General features: G+C 43.6%; 1 protein-coding gene across 5 annotated transcripts in view; it reads left to right on the top strand.

Moving 5' to 3' along the window:
- Window positions 1-13,657: 13,657 nt before the first annotated feature.
- The window catches only part of Ube2k (ubiquitin-conjugating enzyme E2K), a 66,145-nt gene continuing 59,533 nt past the window's right edge, over window positions 13,658-20,269 (top strand). The window contains exon 1 of one of the 5 annotated variants that reach the window (XM_039091716.2): window positions 13,658-19,312. In XM_039091716.2, coding sequence (XP_038947644.1) covers window positions 19,220-19,312 — 93 coding nt within the window. In that variant the 5' untranslated portion in view covers window positions 13,658-19,219. Of the gene's footprint in view, window positions 19,544-20,269 lie in introns of all 5 variants that reach the window. The other 4 variants (XM_039091717.2, NM_001106006.1, XM_063272925.1 and 1 more) reach the window with 4 other exon arrangements.

The following is a 20,269-nucleotide window of genomic DNA, read 5'->3' as shown; positions in this document are numbered from 1 at the left end:
GAACCCTGAGATTGTGTTATGATGTGGCTCAGCCCTTAGCACACCCCTTTAGCCGTCTGGCTGGAACAGACACACCTTACTCCCAAACAACGAAGGTAAAGTCAGTTTGGAGAGGGAAGCACTATGTTCCAAAGTGATGTCTAATTGAATTCAATGGCAGACAGACAAATCAGAGAGGGATTTGACAGAATGCCCAACTTTCACAAAAAGAGAGAAGGGGAGAGGAGACAGTTTACTGGAAGAGTTGTACAGAGACAGGTTGTAGAGAGAGAAGCTAGACACAGGTAAAGACAGAACAAGCCAGAGAATGAGGAACCAGATTAGAACAGATTGCTAAAGTTAGTTTGAGGCCAAAGCAGAGAAGTTCAGGAGAGGCCAAGAAACAGAGGGAAGAGTTTGAATCAGTCGGCTTGGAGGAGAGAGAGTTTTGAGTCAGACTGTCTCCCTCATGAACTCCAGGTACCAGAACAAGATCTGCAGAAAGTCAAACCAAGAACAGTCAACAATCCAGCAGCCAGCACTAAATAAACACAGTAGGTAACAAAAACAGACATACAAACAAACAAACAAAGCAAAAACCCAAACAAACAAAATAATAATAATAAAAAGAAGGCATGTAGTGGTAGGGGAGAGCTGGGAGTAGGTCTTTATGATACATTGTATACATATACAAAATTGTTAAAGAATAAACTAAAGATATTCTACGTCAATACAGCAATAAGGGTTTTAGCCTTGTACAGTGCTGTATGGTTTTAATGCCAGCACTCTTAGGCACGCAGGTCTCTGTGAGCTTGTGGACAGCCTTGTCTACATAGTAAGTTGAGACTGTCTCAACAAAATAAAAACAAAAACTAAACAAAAAACACCAAATAAAACAAAAATAATTAAAACAAAACGGAGTTGAATAAAAATTTAAAGACTCTGTAGAGCAAAACAAACAATCAAATGAATAAAGTCGACAGAATGGTAGAAAAAATTGCTGGGCTTGAGAGGGTGAAAATGCTGGGTGCTTTTCCAGAGGTCCTGAGTTCAATTTCCAGCAACTACATGGTGGCTCACAACCATCTGTAATGGGATCTGGTGCCCTCTTCTGGTGTGTAGCCATACAGCAGAACACTGTATACATAATAATAAGAAAATAAATCTTATTAATAAATTGCTAGCTGGGGTTGGGGATTTAGCTCAGTGGTAGAGCGCTTGCCTAGGAAGCGCAAGGCCCTGGGTTCAGTCCCCAGCTCCGAAAAAAAGAACAAAAAATAAATAAATAAATAAATAAATTGCTAGCTAAAAGTCTGACAGATTAATATCTAAAATTAAATGTAAAGATTTGAAAGTCCATCAAGAAATGAAACTATTTGATAAATAGGTAAATCTAATGAACATCTCAAAAGACGAAATACAAATGGCCAATAAACATCAGACAAACTGCACATAGTCACATAGAAGAGGCACAAGGACCACTGAAAATCCAGACCAGGCTGTTCTACATGGCAAGTGACAGACTAGGCTGTCCTACCTAGAAAGTTTCAGGCCAGCCAGGGTTATATAGCAAGTGTCAGGCCAGCCAAGGTTACACAGCAAAATCATGTCTTAAGTAAATATTGTTTTTTTAAATTTCAATATCGTTAACCGTCAAGGAAACAATATTAAACTAATTAAAGTAGCATTGAAATTCCATCTCAACCAGTCAGGATGGCTATGATTAGGAAAGTAAGTACAGGTGAGATGGGGATGCCCTCTTATGTGCTGATGAGCAGTATAAATTAGTTCAGCCACCTTGGAAATCGGTACACAAGTTTCTCAAAAGCTAAGAATATGGCATTGCTGTAGCTCACCTGGGCATGCGCCTGAAAGATCTCACGTACCACATCCTACATATGGTATCGATGTTAATTGTAGTACCATTCACAATAGCCAGGTTATGGGATCAGTGTAGATACCAACAGGTATCTGAGAAGGGAAGAAGAGGAAAGTGTGGTGCATATTGTACGATGGAATCTAACTCAGTTATTAAAAAGGACAAAACTATGCCTTTTGCTGGAAAACAGATGCAACTGGAAATCTTCATAGGAAACAAAATAAGACAGAAAGGGAGTTTTGTCTCGTCTGTCGGTTCTAGATTTCATATGAAACCATGTAGAAATATGATACCTATGATATAAGTGGACATGCGTGCATATGTGCATGTTTACGTGTGAGCTTGAGTGTGTGCAATATGAAAGAAGCAAGGCTGACCGGGGTGGACAGGAATAAAGTAGGAGAATGGACAGGAGAGGATGGGGAGTGAGAAGTCAGAACATATGATATACTTGTATAAACATGTTCTATGAAACTTATCGCTAAACAAAGTATATGCCCCCGCCCCCAGAAAGAGAATGAAAGGATAGCTATGGAATCAGTTTGTTTCTTTTATTGAGACAACATCTTACTATGTGGCCCTTGGGTGAGGCTGGTTTCAAATTCAGAGATCTGCCTGCCTCCTGAGTGCTGTGATTAAAGGCATGAACCGCTATGCCCAGTGGACACAGACTTCTTTTTAAATTTATTTATTTATATCCAGGTGTAATGGCACACACCTTTGATCCCAGCACTTGGAAGGCAGAGGTAGGCAGATCTCTATGAGTTAAGAGTCAACCCTGGGGGTTGGGGATTTGGCTCAGTGGTAGAGCGCTTGCCTAGCAACCAAAAGGCCCTGGGTTCGGTCCCCAGCTCTGGGGATAAAAAAAAAAAAAAAAAGAGTCAAGCCTGTTCTTCACAGTGAGTTCCAGGAATACTAGAACTTCATTGTAAGGCTCTGTCTCAAAAGACAAACAAACAAAAACAAAATGAAACAAAAACACACACAAGCCAAACTGCGACTTATTTCACCATTTTATGGGAGTTTTGTTGGCTCAGCACATGCTTGGAAGAGGCTGAAACCTTTTTTTTTTTTTTTTTGGTTCTTTTTTTCGGAGCTGGGGACCGAACCCAGGGCCTTGCGCTTACCTAGCCGGGTAGACGCCGGGACTCAAACGCTGGCCCTTCCAAGAGCAACAAGTGCTTTAATTGCTGGGCTCTCTTCAGCCGGAATGAAGGCTTCCTAAGAGAAAGTCCGTGACTGGAGAGATGCATCTGTGGTTGAAAGCACTGGCTGCTCTTCAGAGGACTTGGATCTGATCTCCACCAGGTGGCTCACATCAGTCTCTAACTCCAATTCCAGAGGACCCAATGTCCTTTTTGGCCTTGATGGACACCAAGCATGCATTCGGTGCACAGACATACACTCAGGCAGAACACTTGTGCTCATAGAATAAAATAACCAATTTTAAAAAGAAAAAGAGAGTTAAGGGCTGGAAAGATGGCTCTGGTTAAAGGCACTTGCCACCAACCTGATAATCTGAGTTCAATCCCCAGGACATACAGGATAGAAAACAAGAACCAATTTTTCCAAGCTGTCTTCTGACTTCATTTATGTGTCACTTCATAGTTTTACACACACACACACACACACACACACACACACACACACACACACACACAGAATAATTAAAAATACCTATTTAAAGGGAGAGAAGTAGGTTACATACTAACTCTGGAGTATGTGGTAGAGGTCAGAGATTCACTTTTACTAGGGTGGCTTTATGGGCACTTCTTCATTTCTTTGTAACTGAGTCAGGGGGCAGCTAAGAAAGGCAGATACGGTGTCCTCACTGCAGCTGTGTTTCTGTTACTATGAATCCAGTTTGACAGCTATTGATTTGCTATCTAGATATGGTATATTTATAGACTGTAAATTCCTAGTTGTTTTTCTCTTATATTCCTTTACATTTTCTAAGTTTTTCAGTTGATCCCTTCATGCTTCCTAGCCAATCTTATTATACAGATGCACTGTACAAAAAAATTTTTTTTCAATAAAATGTCTCATTTATTACTTGACTCCCTAAAACTTCTCCCATAGAAGTTGGGCATAGTGGCCCATGCCTTTGATCCCAGCACTTAGGAGGGAGAGGCAGGAAAATCTCTGTGAGTTCAAGGCCAGCTTGTTCTACATAGTGAGTTCGAGGACAGCCAGAGCTACATAGCGAGATCCTGTCTAGAACAACAATAATGAACCAAACAAACAAAACAACAACAAAAAGAAAACTGTTCCCCAGGAGGGTTTACACCATCTTCTTCACATCATTCTAAGAAAGAGAGAAGAACAAATTGGACCTGGTGACACACACTTGGACTGTGTAGGTAGGAGAATGAGGAGCTCAGTCATCCTTAGCTACACGGTGAGCTCAAAGCTAGAATGGGCTCCCTGAAGCCCTGTTCCAAACAGACATGAAAAACACTGGTGGTGGTGGTGCACACCTTTGACCCCCTACACTTGAGAGCCAGAAGCAGGAAGGTGTCTCTGTGAGTTCCAGGTCAGCATGGACTACACAGAGAAACCCTGCCTGGAAAAACCCAAAACAACCAGATAGAAAACAAACAAGCAAGCTCTAAAACTTCTCTAGACTCACTTGTACTTCCTCTACCTGTCGATAAAACGGTCGGTAATAATACTGAGAAAAATGAGCGGGCAGCTAGGACTGTGACACAATCCTCTCTGTATTGCCAACAGTTTAGGCAGCTGAGGCAGGAGGATGACAAGCTCCAAGTCAGCTTAGGTAACTGGACTGCTTATTTTTTGTTTGTTTGGTTTGTCAATTTCATCCAAACCAGAGTCATCTGGAGAAAAGGGAACCTTGATTCAGAACTAGTTTGTAGATAATATTCTGTGGGGCATTTTATTGATGTGGGAGGGCCCAACCATTGTGAGCAGTGCCACCCTGGACAGCATTGGAAAAAAAAAAAAAGATTAGACAAGCCACAGAAATCAGGAGAAGCAGTGTTTCTCTGATTCTGTTTCAGTTCCTGCTTCAAATTCCCCTCATGATGGACTTTAAGCGGTAATATGAAATAAACTTTTCCTTCCCCAAACTGATTTTGATAAGTTTTTTAAAAACTTATTTTGAAGATTTTGATCTTATCTTTATTTTACATATCTGCTTGTTCTCCCTACATGGATGTGAATTTACAATGTGTGTGCAGTGTCCAAGGAAGCCAGAAGAGGGCACGAGATCTGGAACTGGAGTTATGGACAGCCACATGGGTGCTAAGAACTGAACCTGGGTCCTCTTGAAGACCAGCCAGTGCTCTTAACCACTGTATCATCTCCTCAGTCCCCTTTGGTCAATGTTTAATCAGAACAACAGAGAAACAAAAGGACAACTTATCAAGACTCTGTCTCAAAATGAGAAGTAACAATAGGGATGTTATGTGGGTATAGGTTTAGAAGTAGAGCATTTGCCTAGCATGTCTAAGACTCTGGGCATGCTTAACCCTCAATATTGTGATAAACGAATAAATATGTTCCTAAGAATGCTATAAGGAGGCTTAAAATAATACCAGGGCTGGAGAGATGGCTCAATGGTTAAGAGCATGACTGCTTTTCTAGGGGACATGGGTTCAAGTCCCAGCAACCACATGGTAGCTCACAACTGCCTGTAACTCCAGTTCCAGGGGGGTCTGACACCTTCACATATTCATACGTGCAGGCAAAACACCAATGCAGATAAAATAAAAATAAATTATTTAATAAGCTCCTACTATAGACAGTTGGCTTTTTAATTTTTGTACATGTCATACGGGTATGTAGTAAGCTTAAGCCATGTTCCCATCCATTCCCTCAGACAGTTTTGGAGGGACTAGGTGCATAGCTCACGGTGGAATGTGTACATAGCGTGTATCAGAACCTAGTTTAATTTCCAGCACTACCAATTACTTAATATATTTAAAAAGCTTAGCCTCACTGGGCAGTGGTAGCATGTGCCTTAATCCCAGCACTTGAGAAGCAGGCAGATCTCTGAGTTGGGGCCGGCCTGGTCTACAGCATGAGTTCCAGGACAGCCAGGGCTACACAGAGAAGGTCTGTCTCAAAACAAACAAACAAACAAACAAACAAACAGACAGACAGACAGACAGACAGACAGACAGACAGATTAGCCTGGCTATGTACTTGTTATTCATCACTATAGAAACAGGTCAGGAAAATAACATGGCTCTACCTCCTTACTCTTCAGAGGGGTCGGACAGACATTAACTGGTAAGGAGGGTGGGTGATCACTTGCTTTGAAATATAACTCTTCAGCCCTTTGTAAAAACCCCTACAGCTTTATTAACCAAACATTTTCTTAAATGCTTTACTATGAGAAAGCAAAGAAATTCTATTAATTGTATTAAACTTGCAGATAACAATTAGCAGTAGACCGGTGAACACAGAGTTCCCGGCTGACTAGGGCTTCATAGTGAGACCCTGTCTCAAAATAAAACCAACTTGTAGACAACAAATGATGAGCCGAGAACAAAGAGAAGTGCATATGGTGTAGAAAGGCTGATCAGAGAAGTGATTCAGTGTAATAGTACAACAACGAAGCCTGCTGTGCAGTTACCCAATGAGGAGGACCGGATTGACCTGTATTTCAAGTAAATAAAATTAGAACTTCTTAAATACATGCTCAAGATTATCACTTACCATTTACTTATTATCACTACTGTAAGCACTTGCTTACTCTTGTGTAAGAGCTGCCTAGCAATGACTATGCACCAACTATGCAGATGTAATTGATGCAGGGCCAGCTATGGTCCTCACACGCCCCTGTGAGAGGGGCAGGGGAACTTAGCTCAGTGGTTGTGTTGACTGTGAAATGTCCCCACAGGCTCGTGGATATGAACACTTGGTCCCAGCTATCAGCATTAGCTGTGGACCTTTGGGTAGTAATGCTTAGTTCCCGGATGGGTTACTGGTGGGAAGGTCTGAGGATTATGGTCCAGTTGCAGGTCCATTAGAAAGCTGTTTCCTAGGGGTTGGGGATTTAGCTCAGTGGTAGAGTGCTTGCCTAGGAAGCGCAAGGCCCTGGGTTCGGTCCCCAGCTCCGGAAAAAAAAAAAAAAAAAAGAACCAAAAAAAAAAAAAAAAAGAAAGCTGTTTCCTGATCTGCCAGCATGTAATGAGTTGTACCACAAGCTACAAATAGCATGGTTGAGTCACCAGGTACCACACCTTCCCTGCCATGATGCTCTGTATCCCCTGAGTCATGAGACAAAATACACCTCTGTAGGTTGTCTCTGTCAGGCATTATGTCACTGAGAATAGTAATTAATACACTTGCATAAAGCCGTGGATTTGGTCCCAAGAAACACAGACATATACAAGCAAAGCACACCGAGATAAAATAGCATACAGTGTTTATTCCAAAACAATCATTCCTTGAACAAAGAAATCCTGGAGACTTTATTGGGCCAACCCACACATATTCATATACAGAGGGCATATTCCTGGGATACTTAGTTCAGTTCAAGAAGGGAAGATGGGAGACATGTTTTTGAATATGCTCAAGGTCACAGAGAAGGAATTCAAAATGTTAAAAGAGTGGTCCTGAATGTGTCAGAACTTGCTTAGTTTAGATCCTAAGGGTGGCACTTGGGTGTTGGGGATTTAGCTCAGTGGTAGAGCGCTTGCCTAGCAAGCGCAAGGCCCTGGGTTCGGTCCCCAGCTCCGAAGGGGAAAAAAAAAAAAGGTGGCACTTGATCTGTTTTTTAAGTTTCAGGTAAGGTATAAAAAGGGACAAGTAGGGCTGGGGATTTAGCTCAGTGGTAGAGCGCTTACCTAGGAAGCGCAAGGCCCTGGGTTCGGTCCCCAGCTCCGGAAAAAAAGAACCAAAAAAAAAAAAAAAAAAAAAAAGGGACAAGTAGTGTTGACACAAAACCCAGTTTTCATCTAAGAGTTTATTCTGGAGCCAAAAATGAATGATCATGGCCCAGGAACATAGATTTGGATTTCCCCAAATAGCATGGTCCACCGTGGAAGCAGTTTCATGAAATTTTTATAACAGAACAAAGAAAGTAATAAATCAAGGCATTTTAAAAATGCATTGGTGGAAATGTGGGAAAGCTATAGGTCTCTGATGTCTTGTTTAGTCCCTTGGTTGGAATAGGGCTCTGTCAAGTTCTGTTCAGAGGTTTTTATCAGCTTAGGGGGAATGTTAGGTGTGACACAGGTGGTGGGCAATGAAAGGCTCCTTAGGGGGTGCTAAAGACAGCCCAAGTTAAATTCTAATGAGAGCTAGACCTGCAACATTCCAAACTCTCCAGGCATTGAGTTTTAAGTCAATCAGACTTTGTAGACACAACTTCTTTTCAGGAATTCTCCCTCACAACAGACAGATTATTTCCCATCTAATCCCCCACTGAACTGGTCTCTGAAGGAGGCTTTACTTTGTGTGCCGGTTTAGGTCACTATCAAATGCCCAACGTGATGTCTTACTGCCAGTTTAATTTCTACACCAGGATGTTTTAGAGCTAGTTCCTTTCTGAAAGGACCTTCCACATGGCATTTCAAATGGCCACATGCTTGAGCTTCTCTAAGGGGCAGCTTCCCTAAGGGCAGGGCCATTGAGACAACCTCCCTGCAACCTTGGCTGGTCGTTTCTATGTAGATTAGTTAGTCTGGCCTCAGACTCACCGGAGATCCACCGCCTCGGTTCCCCTCTGCTGGGAGGAAAGGTGTGCACTGATCACACCCAGTGTGTGGTTGCTTTTCAGGCAGGGTCTGGAACGATATAGTTCAGGATCTGAGATAACAAGCTGCTTGCTCTAGCCTTTCAAATGCTGGGTTACAAGCAGGAGCTCTGATGCCCCACTTGACAGCAGCAGTGTTACACAGTATTACTCACTTTAGGACAAAATCCTATCCTACTACACAAATTTTTTTCATATAAAAATTCTTTTTAGTTGTCTTCACCAAAAGTAATCAGATGTGGTGGTGCGCAATCTCAAACTCAGCATGGAAGGCAGAAGCAAGCAGATCTCTGCGCGTTTTGGACAGCCTGGTCTACATAGCATGTTCCAGGCCAGCCAGAGTTACAGTGAGACCCTGTCTCCAAGCAACAAGAGAAAATATTGTTATAACCTCCTTTGCATTTTTCACTACTTATTGATTTCTCTCTGTCCCCGCCCCCCAACCAGGACCATGATTATTGTGTTTGAGCTATGAAGCTTCGGTCAAAATCCTCATATTACAAACCAATACAAGGAAACAGTAAGCCGTTTTTTGTAACAGTTTTACACATAGATCTGGGCTTGATACAAATGACATCGCCCACAGCTTCTCTAACTTCATACAGATAAGAATTAGGCTGAAATACAGTATTTATTTGGTAAGCTTCAGAACAAGTGTATTTGGGACATTCAGAATGTTATTTTGATATTGAATGAGAACAGAAGAGACACACTGATTATTGGCAAGGCAGTTCTGTGTAAAAGATTCCTAAAGTTAGGTGACTAGTTTGTTTCTTGGCTAAAAACTGACATGCCCATAGCCTTTTCTTCACCAGACACCAGAGATGCTTTAAGTGCCTAAGCCAAAAGTCTCTCTAGTTTCACCACAGAGGCTAGGGATGCCTGGAATAGGTTTGGTTTTCCCTTATCTCTTTTCGCTAAAAGAATACTCTTCACTGAAAACCACAATGAGGACGTGACCAAACCCATGAAGAATGAAGTCTAGACTGCTCATCCCTCCTTCCCTGTCCCCACCTCTGAGGTCTTATTAACTCTAAGGCAGTGAGGCTAAAAGGCATTCTTCTGCCAGAGACCCCCTGGCCTGCTCTACTGGATCTCTGCCTTCTTTCTCTCCCTTAAGCCCCGTGTAATAAGCTCCTTTTCTAAAACTCACCTTCTGTGGTCTGAAGATTTCATTCTTTGAATTCACAAGACAAATACCTGGAAGTTCCTGGCTTAGGTTGGCTCTGGTGGCCATTGAGTTTTCTGGTTGCTAGTCTTAAGATAAGCACAACAGGGGTTGGGGATTTAGCTCAGTGGTAGAGCGCTTGCCTAGGAAGCCCAAGGCCCTGGGTTCGGTCCCCAGCTCCGGAAAAAAAAAAAAAAAAAAAAAGATAAGCACAACAGAGCCAAGAAAGGCTCTGCTCTCATGGGCACCCCAAAATTCCCTTATCAATATCCCAAAGAAGTAAGGCTTGCAATTAGGCTTCTTTTATTCCAACCTTAATTACTAATATTAACTTTCAGGCCCAACATTGTGCTATATATAACGATACTTGCTAATTTTTCTCATTGTCCTGATAAAATATCTGATCAAAGAAACTTAAAGATTGTTTATTTTGGCTCAGCCCATCATCTCAGGAAAGGCAGAGCAGTGGGGATGTGAGTTGGTCACATTACATCTACAGTCAGGGACCAGAGAGAGGTGGAATGCTGCTAGTGCTCTCTCTCGCTCTCTCTCTCTCTCTCTCTCTCTCTCTCTCTCTCTCTCTCTCTCTCTTGGATTCCTGCCCACAGAATGGTTCCACTCACACTCAGGGCATTCACACTCAGGGTGGGTCATTCCACTTCAGTTAAACGTTTCTGGAAATAACTGCATAGAAACATTCATGGTGGGCTGGAGAGAAGGCTCAGGGGTTAAGAGCTCTGACTGCTCTTCTGGAGGCCCTGAGTTCAAATTTCAGCAACCACATGGTGGCTCACAACCATTTGTAATGGGATCTGATGCCCTCATCTGGTGTGTCTGAAGACAGCTACAGTGTACTCATACATAAAGTAAATACATCTTGAAAAAAGAAATCTGTGGTGTTTCCATGGTGACTCTAAATCCAGCCAAGTTGGCAATGAAGATTAAGCATCAAAGATTTACTTGAGGCAGGATCTTACCATGCAGCCCTGGCTGGCTTTGAACTCATGGAGTACCACCTGCCTTTGCATTCTGAATGCTGGGATTAAAGGTATAGACTACACAGTTAGGTTTGTACAGGTTTTTAAAGATTTATTTTAGGGGGTTGGGGATTTAGCTCAGTGGTAGAGCACTTGCCTAGCAAGTGCAAGGCCCTGGGTTCGGTCCCCAGCTCCCTGCCAAAAAAAGAAAAAAAAGAAAAAAGAAAAAGATTTATTTTAGGACCTATTTATGTGGGGTGTGTGTGTGTGTGTGTGTGTGTGTGTGTGTGTGTGTGTGTGTGTATGTGTGAGTGTGTGTGTGTATGCCTGAGAGCATGTGTGTAAACCACATGTATGTAGAAGCCCATGGGTTTCAGTGGAAGAATCCGATCCTTGGCAACTGCTGTTATGGTTGGTGTGAGTCACCATGTGAGTGTTGGAACCTAACCTTGGTCCTCTGCAAGAGTAGTAAGTGCTCAGTGGTAGAGCACTTGCCTAGCAAGCGCAAGGCCCTGGGTTCGGTCCCAGCTCCAAAAAAAAAAAAAAAAAAAAAGAGTAGTAAGTGCTCTTAATCATTGAGCCATTTCCCCAGTCCCTAAAAGTGCTGAGTTTTAAACTCCACACATATGTGCAGATGAATATAGGTGCCCTTGAGGTATCAGATTCCCCTGGAGCTGGAAGCAGTTGTAATCGAATACAGAGGTAAGGGCAGGAAGTACTTATAACTTGCTAAGTCATCATTCCCTACATAGGTTTTGAAATGGCTCTGAAAGGGTTAAAGAGGTTACAGGGTTCAAAGTCTGACTAAAGACAAGAGCAGAGCAGATAAGGATGCAGAGAGAGGCACCGCAGGTGAGTAGATATTTTTGTAGTTAAGCCATTTCCTCCTGTTGTGATATGACCTCCAACCTGATGAAGCAGCAGCTGTGGTGACTACAGAAAACCTTGGCCTGCAGTCCCTCCACCAAAATGTCAGGGGGGAAAAGCTCAATAGTTAAGTCCGTGTTGACAGTAATGGGTGGAGGGGTAACATTCTTTTGGAGAAGAGGGCAATTTGGGGTAGCTGGGGTCTTGTGTGTGTGTGTGTGTGTGTGTGTGTGTGTGTGTGTGTGTGTGTGTGACAGAGAATAGGAGGAATGGGATATTTTTGGTAATGCAGTCACTCTGGAGTCACCTATGTTGCTGTAAGTAACCTCAGTAAATGGATGAGGTCACCAAGATGGACTTGGATAGAACCCTTTCTTTGGTCTGTCAGTATCTTATCCGGGGTGAGAAGGCATAGCTTTCTTTTCTCTAGAAATCTCTCACAATAAATCTTAGCTGAGGGTTGGGGATTTAGCTCAGTGGTAGAGCGCTTGCCTAGCAAGCGCAAGGCCCTGAGTTTGGTCCCCAGCTCCGGAAAAAAAAAAAAAAAATCTTAGCTGAGCTCAGACACACAGCAGGGCCTGTAGGAATCCTAGTTTGAGTGGGCAGTCAAGTAGGTGAGGCATGCTGAAGGCTCAGGACAGACAGATTCTTGTCATCTGACACACATACCTGTGCCACATAAGCACAGGGTCTGGTGTTAAGATGCCAAGTGTCACCCTATTCTAATGTGAGATGTCTTTCATTTACATAAACCATGGGAACATGTTTTGGTGTTTCCAGACCATGAAGAGCAATATCAGAAAACCTCACATGCCTAAGTGTCCTAATTTGATAAGTTCGTTAAGTTGTAATTATGTAAATAAGTTATCAGTCTGAACCTCGTGGTTTATATTGGATAGATAGTGGTTGTTTACTTCCACAAACAAGTTGTGGAGCCATTAGGTCTTATCATTTGAACTTAAAATGGAGAATAATGAGCTTTTATAAGTGGAGCCACCCAGGGCAATGTAAGCCCGAAAGCTACTGTTCTGTGCAGTCCTGTAACTTAGGCATAACTTTATCTGAAGGTAGCTAGGGAGCAGAATTTGACAGAGGTCATCTATAGGCATTAAAGATGACTAAGGCTAACAGTTGCAGGAAGCCTTGGTACCCACATGCTTGAATAAGGTACATGGGTGGGATGATGAAAGAGCTACTGTGAGAAGCTGGACAGGAAGTATGGGCTTTGACAGATACACACAACATTATCAATCCTCAGCTGCATCTTCTGTCAGACCTTCCCATTAGCTACACTTAAATGGGACACAGATTTTAATGGAGCCCACTGACGTAGAGAGTACATTGTAGAATATACTCCCAGCATCTTAGAGCACAGAGCAGACTAAGTGGGGCTGGGGAGTTAATCTGTGAGAGCAAACATGATTAACTTAGTAAAGTTATGTATTTAGGAAGTACTTGTGTTCTAAATGACTGATGGTAATTGGTAGTTGTAAACTTTATTAACAGTAAGTTCTCTCTCGTGCTGGATGTTGGGGTGAGGTGAGCCTAGAGGCTTCTCAGTGATTGGAGGCTCTAGAACAAAGCTCTGTGCTTTAGAGATGTGAAAGGAATTAACCAGCTCAGCAATGGCAAACGGGATGCTCAGCAGGGTGATCCAGTGAGAAATGTGAAGGCCTCATTAGTTACACAAACAAAGGTTCTGAAATATCATCATCACTATTGAGCTAGGTAGATCAGGGTGGCCTCCAACACAGAGATCCACCTGTCTCTGCTTCCAGAGCACTGGGATTTAAGGTGGGCACCATCATGCTTTACTTTTTCCTTCCTTCCTTTTTTCCTCCCTCCCTCCCTCCCTCCCTCCCTCCCTCCCTCCCTCCCTCCCTCCCTTTCTCCCTTTCATTTTTGGCTTTTTGAGACAGAGTTTCTTTGTGTAACAGCCTAGGCTATTCTGAACTCACTTTGTAGAACAGGCTGGCCTCAGACTTGGCCTCTGCCTCCTGGGTGTTAGGACTAAAGGTGTGTGCTATTATGCCCAGCCCATTAGCCCTGTTGTGATTCTTTTTTTTTTTTTTCCTGTTGTGATTCTTAAACGGGTGCTTTCCTAAAGCAAAGGCAGTTTCTCAATATTGGTTCCCTGATTTACAGAGGTCTTCCAAGTGCTAGTATATTTCTTTACAGCCTATCAAACATTCATAATTTTTACTAAATTTCATCAGAAGCACTGGGTAGGTAGATACATTTTCTTCCTTCCTTCTTTTTTTTTTTTTTTTTTTAAATAGGCCCTCAAATAATCCAGGATGGGTTTCCTGCTTTTTAAAAATCTCTCAGGTGCTGAGACTACAGTTCTGTGTACCACTGTGTCTAATATTCTCTAAAAAAAAATCACAATTTTCAGTTATAAGTCGAATAAATTCAACAAATAATTGTTTGTGATGTTAGTTATCAAACCCAGGGAACTGCACATGCCAGGAAAGTTCCAAACCATGGAGCTATATTTCAATCATGTGTGTCCTTTAGATTAAATATCTACTAATTAACCCAGTCTGCATGAATATAGCATGCTATACATTATTTACAGCAAAAATTGTGCCCTGAGAATAAAGTGGATTTTAGTTTCACAGCTCAATCACACAAATGCTTTACCATTTTGTTGAAGTGCCACTTTCTCATGTACTCGGGAGAACAGGCAAATCTCCAGTGGAGTTACAGATCCTAAATCCCTGTACTTGGGAAGCTGACGCAGGAAGCTCAAGTTGGAGGTCAGCTTGCAGTGCACATTGAGACCTGCCTCAAATAAGCAAAAATAAATGCTAATACAATAGGACATATGGTGAGCATTCATTGACTTTTCCATTTGTGTGTTTATGTGCACATGTGTGCATGCCAATGGCACGTGTAGAAGTCAGATAAATAGCAAGAGTCAGTTCTTCCCTACCATGTGAGTTCTGGGGATAGAACTCAATTATCAGGCTCAGCACTCACTGATAGGCCCCAACCTACTTTTCTTTCCCCAAATACTTGTTTCTTTCTCAAAGACGGCTACCATTGTTTACTTTCTTCTTTTTTAAAAAGATTTATTTAATATGCATACAGCATTCTGCCTGCATGTGCACCTGCAGGCCTGTAGAAGACTCCAGACCCCATTACAGATGGTTGTGAGTCACTTTGTAGTTGCTGGGAATTGAACTCAGGACCTCTGGAAGAGCAGCCAGTGCTCTTAACCTCTGAGCCATCTCTCCAGCTCCCATTGTTTACTTTCTTCCATGTTTTTCCAGTACTATTCACAAGCATTATCTATATACAAACTCAATCTTTCCTACCAAGTAAATAGTAATATATTAATAAAGTATGGATTGTATTACATTGAAGTGGAAGCTTCTGGTATGGAAAGTCAGTTATGTCAAATGATGGTTTGCTGGGGCACACAGGTGAAAGGCACACAGGTGAAAAGATGTTTTACTATAATGGACAGGTGAAAGGACCCATGATGAAGGAAGAAGTATATGACTCCCCCATCCCCTGACAGTGGGGGACAAGCACTGAGCATTGCTTTGGTTTGCTCTGCCTCATTATTCTTTGCTAACAACACTCATGTATTGGTTTTCCTTACATGGCGTTGAGCTCAACTTGTGCTAAGGCAGCCATTAAGAGAAACTGTGAGATTCCTGTGGCAGCTTGCTGCTCCAGCAGTCTCACCTCAGGCCGGTTGGTGAGTCTTGCATTTTCTTCATGAACTATAGATGCTGGTTTGAGCCTGGTGCCTGCCCAGAGGCTGGTCTGTAGCTACTGAGTCTCATTAGGTATTTGCTATGGGACTGCACTGCTGCCGAAGAAGATAGAGCTCACTCCCCAAAGAACTGTTGTTAAACAGGTCACTTCCCCATATCCTAATAACTTTTTTCTTCCACTAGCTCTTCTGGATAGTGGGTTAGAGAGGTTGTACCCTTATTAAAAGTAGGTTGCAAAAAGTTCATGCCTGTATTACATAGTTTTTATTATAGCTTGGATATGAAGTTCCTCCCTGAAAACATTCATGTTTTGAAGACTCAACTAGGGGATCTAATCATTGAGTGGTAGTTGGATCATGAGGGCTCTGATTTAATCAATATATTGACCCAATGATGGGTTCATAATTTCATGGCATTATGGATGAGTTGATAGAAACTTTTGAAGGTGCTGCTAGAGGAAGTAGTTTACCAGATCTAGGGGCTGGTGAGATGGTACAGTGGGTAAAGTTGCTTGTGGCTGTAGTAAATATGAGTCTTTTTCCTATTCAATACTATAAAAATCTAAGTTTACAACAAGGAATTTGAGTGTTTTTTCCCCTCTCCAACCTTGTAAGTTTTTATGCAAATGTTGCAATCCTTCCTCTGTTTGCACAAAGGTACTTGCACACTTGATGGCCTAGGGTAGTGACCCCTTTCCTTCACTTCCTTTGCACCAATTCCTTTCATACTAATTAATACTGTGAGGTGACCCCAGCCAGCCAATGAGGAAAAGACACAGGCACTACCAAATGCACTTCCTATCTCACTGTGTTCATGCTTCTGAGTATATCTTGTTGATCAAGGGGAAGGTTTGCCTTTTTCAGACTCCTCAGTTTAAATAGAGGGCTCTTTTTTTTCTTTCAACCCTGAATTTATTTCTAACACTGCCAAGCCTGATGACCTGAATTTGATCCTTTGACTCATATGGTAAAAAGTAGAGAATTGACTCCCTAATTCTTTCTTTTGGAATAATTAAAAAAAATCTTTTGAGTGAAGAACTTGCTATTATTGGGGTCACCTTCTGGGGTCTGCCTTTACTCCTAGAACCTGAAAGGCAGAGACAGGTGAATCTCTTGAGTTCAGCCTGGTCTACAGAGTGAGTTTCAGGGCAGCCAAGGCTACACAGAAAAACCCTGTCTCAAAAAGCAAAAAAAGAAAAAAAGAAAAAAAGAAACAAAACAAAACAAAAACCACCCCCAAACCCAAACTAAAACCAACCAACCAAACAAACAAGAGGTGTGTGTTTAATGTCGCCAGTATTCAGGAGGCAGAGGCAGGTGAATCTTTTCTGAGGCCAGCCTGGCCTACCATGAGCTCTGGGCCTGCCAAAGCTACATTGAGACCCTGTCTCAAAAACAAAAAGAAAAGAAAAACCCCAGGGCAGGCAAGCTCTAGATTTCAGCACCTATCAGGAGATAAGGGGGCAGGGAGCCATTTAAGGTGACATGGAGGTCAGACACATGGAGAACAAGCAGCCATCTGTGGCAAGCCTTACAGAAAGAGTGAGGAGGCCCAAAGTATTGGGAGAAAGAGAACGTGTATCAAGGAAAAGCAATGCATTAAGCAAATGGAAAGAAGAAAAGTCATATTTGGACAGTCGGCAGACTTACAAGCAGAGCTGCCACTCAGCTCCTAAGATACTGCACAAGGGGTGGAGATTCTGGGATGGAAAAGTACAGTATCTCATTAAAGAACTAATTATTCCACCTATCTCTCTAGTATGGCTTAAGGTGGTCCCTTTGCCAGTTACTGAACCAGCCCAGCTGGAATGTCAGGTCTCCAACCCAGACTACAGATTCCATTCTCTTGACCAGAAGTTTTTCTCTAGGCTACCTCAAACTTGCCAAGAAGCTGGGGTTAAGGGAGTAAGTCAGTTTAGAATTATGATTTACAGATAAGCTGCAAAGATAGCAGAGATTTAAATACACTCTTTACTCACCTTCTTTAATGTGAAGGTTGAAAATTATGGGGCTTTGCCAAGACCAAGACATTAACATTGTTACAGCACTACTCAGGAAACTATTCAGACATCACTAGTTACATTCTCTGGTTCCCTAGAATGTTAATAGAATGAATTTGAAAAGTGGCATTGTAGTTAAATAATTACTTGCATTAAAAAAATTCACAAACTTTGGTCTGGTGTGGAGGAGTCTGTCTGTAGACTGAGCACTGGGGAAGCTGAGTCAGACAAGGTTTCAGTTTGTGGTCAGCCTAGGTTGTATGTACACATAAACACACACACCCATTCAACTTGGCTGAACTATAGGGCAGTCATAGTTCACATACTTGGCTCGCACAGGCCCTGGGTTCAAGCTTCAGCACAGAAAAGAATCCTTTCTTTCAAAGAAATCACCGGACCTTTATAACTAGTAGCCCCTGTCTGAGTGTCGTTGTTTCTTGAGGTTGGACAGAGTGGGATAGAAAGTGTTTTAGGTTGTATTGGCATAGATACCTACAACATTTCTAGATTTATATCATAGCAAAAATCCTTTGTAGTGTTCAGTTGTTCAGTATATAGTTGACGGTCCTTATAACCACTAGAGGGCTCTGCTATAAGATCTTTTATAATTTATGTCTGTCTACTCAGGGAAAGGCTTTGAGATGTTTCAGAATTTTGAACTCTTAAGTTTAAACAACCTCCTCATTTCACAGACGAGGGAACCGCAGCTGGCAACGGATATAGGAGAGAAGTGGGAGCACTCTTAGACTGGTTTCTCTCGAACTCATGATCCTCCTGCTTCTGTCTCCCAATCTAGGATTACAAGCCTATACCACTACATTCAGCTCGTATTAGTCTTATGATGGAATACTGAACTGATTGATTAGGTGAATACATGAAACATACTCCTAAAATAATACCTTCATTATTTCACAATGTTATTTTCAAAAGTATTCCTCAGCATCTACATTCCGTTATTTGTTTTAAACTCTACTAACCACTTTCAAATAGCCTCTCAACGTTGTTGCTCAATTAAAACATTTTACTCGGTCATCTTTTCTCCACTCAATTATATTCACTCACTGCTTATTGACATCTACGAGCGCCAAAAACCTTTGTAGGTCTAAAGTTCTTTCGGCCTTCTATTTCTCCAACTGTCACTATAAATTATACAGACTTTCACATGCTTAATTCAGCCATTCTCACAGCGTGGTCGCTGAAAAACAGGCAGCAGGGAGTTTGCTCGCAATGCAAATTCTTAGCCCCATCCAGACTCTAGGGATAGGTCCTAGTAATCTAACCAGCTCTCCAGGGATTCCGAGGTGCGTTCAAGTTTGAAAAACATGTTAGTTCTACAGCTCAGCATTGACTATCTAAACAGGTCAAAGATTTAACTTCTGGCTTTTAAACTCATCACAGGCCTGTCCCCGGCAACACCTGTATCAATTACAACCCGTGGGACGCAACCATTACACAACCTTAAAAATCTGTAATACCTGAGATGACCGAATAATAGTTGCGTTATCATGGTTCCAGAACAAAAGCTACGGCAGTGGATATCCCGGGGGTTTACCAACGGACGCTGGGCAGGACCCAGTTCCTGCATAGTTTTTTCCTCCGCTAGACACAGGGAGGCACCTCTAGCCCGTGGGTTCTGGGTCTGGCCGAGTTAGAGCGAGGCTCAGCCCGGCTGGGGCCCCGGGAACCCGCCAGGCGGGGCTCCCACCTCGGGTCCGTGGCTAGGGACTGGAGGCCTCACCGTAAAGGGGGCCGAGGGGCAGGGGAGGACCCCGCAGGCCCAAACCCCGCGGACCGGCACAGAAACCGCACCCTCCTGGCCCCAGCCGCCGGCAGGGCGGAGCCACGCGGCCGAAGCCCCGGCTGAGACGCGCGGCGCGGGCTCGCTGCTGAGACGTATGGGGCTACCACTGGAGCGGCTGCGCCGCCCGCCCGGGTCAGCGTGGTGCGCATGCGCGGACCCGGCGCCATTTTGGTGGCCGGGCGCGGAGGTGATTCTACACTGAGGGGGAACGCGACGGCAAGGGTGGCAGTGGCAGCGTTCGTGTGCTCGGGTCTGAATCACTGAGGGAGGAGGCGGTGGAGGAAGAGGTGGCAGCGGTGGCGGTGGTCGTAGCGGTGGCGGAGGAGGCGGGTACGAATCAGCTGCGGGCAGAGACATGGCCAACATCGCGGTGCAGCGAATCAAGCGGGAGTTCAAGGAGGTGCTGAAGAGCGAGGAGGTCAGGAATGAGCTACCGGACACCCCCATCTCAGCCCAGGGCGGCAGGGCCCTTCCTTCCGCGACCCCGGCGGTCCCAGCCGGCCTCGCTGCGGCCGCCTTTCTGCCTATGGGGAAGCGGCGGTCTCCCCTCCTCCTCCCGCCGCCTTTCCCTCCCCTCCCCGGGCCCTGGGATAGGCGGTCTCGCGGGCGGCCGGCCGGCCTGGGGAGGAACAGGGTTTGGGGGGCAGATGCCGAAGCACTCGTCCCGGGCACGTGAGCTCTAGAGAGAGCCCCGAGGCGGCGGCAACAACATCTGGAAGTGTGACTGTACGGTGGGGAAGGAACAGGCCGAGAAAACCCGGGAAGTGGGTTGGGGGAAGGGGAAAGGTAGTAACTAGATCCCCGGCAGCAGCGCACCTCACAGGCCCACGCTTTCAGGGGTACTGGGGATATTGCCTGCCAGGCCTTTGCTGTCTTTTCCTTGGGGAAGGAGCCTTCACAGTCTTTAGGTATAGACGAGAAGACTTTCAGTTGCTCCCTTACGGTACAGTGCTGGGGGATCTATGGAGACATAATGGGCATTCTTGAATTGGGAAGGGGTGTTGAAACAATTTTCACTATAGATAAAAAAATAATTCCAAATTAGATAGTCATCTCTTTTCTACGTACCCAGCCAGTAAGTAACTAGGCCTCCTCACTGATATTTAAAGCTTTTTGTCTAGTCAAAGGCAAGTTGTTTGTTAAT

The sequence above is a fragment of the Rattus norvegicus genome, chromosome 14, assembly GCF_036323735.1.
Source record: "Rattus norvegicus strain BN/NHsdMcwi chromosome 14, GRCr8, whole genome shotgun sequence".
Taxonomy (NCBI): Eukaryota; Metazoa; Chordata; class Mammalia; order Rodentia; family Muridae; genus Rattus; species Rattus norvegicus.
Note: the sequence above shows the minus strand (reverse complement) of the source record. Positions and strands in the feature narration are given on the sequence as shown.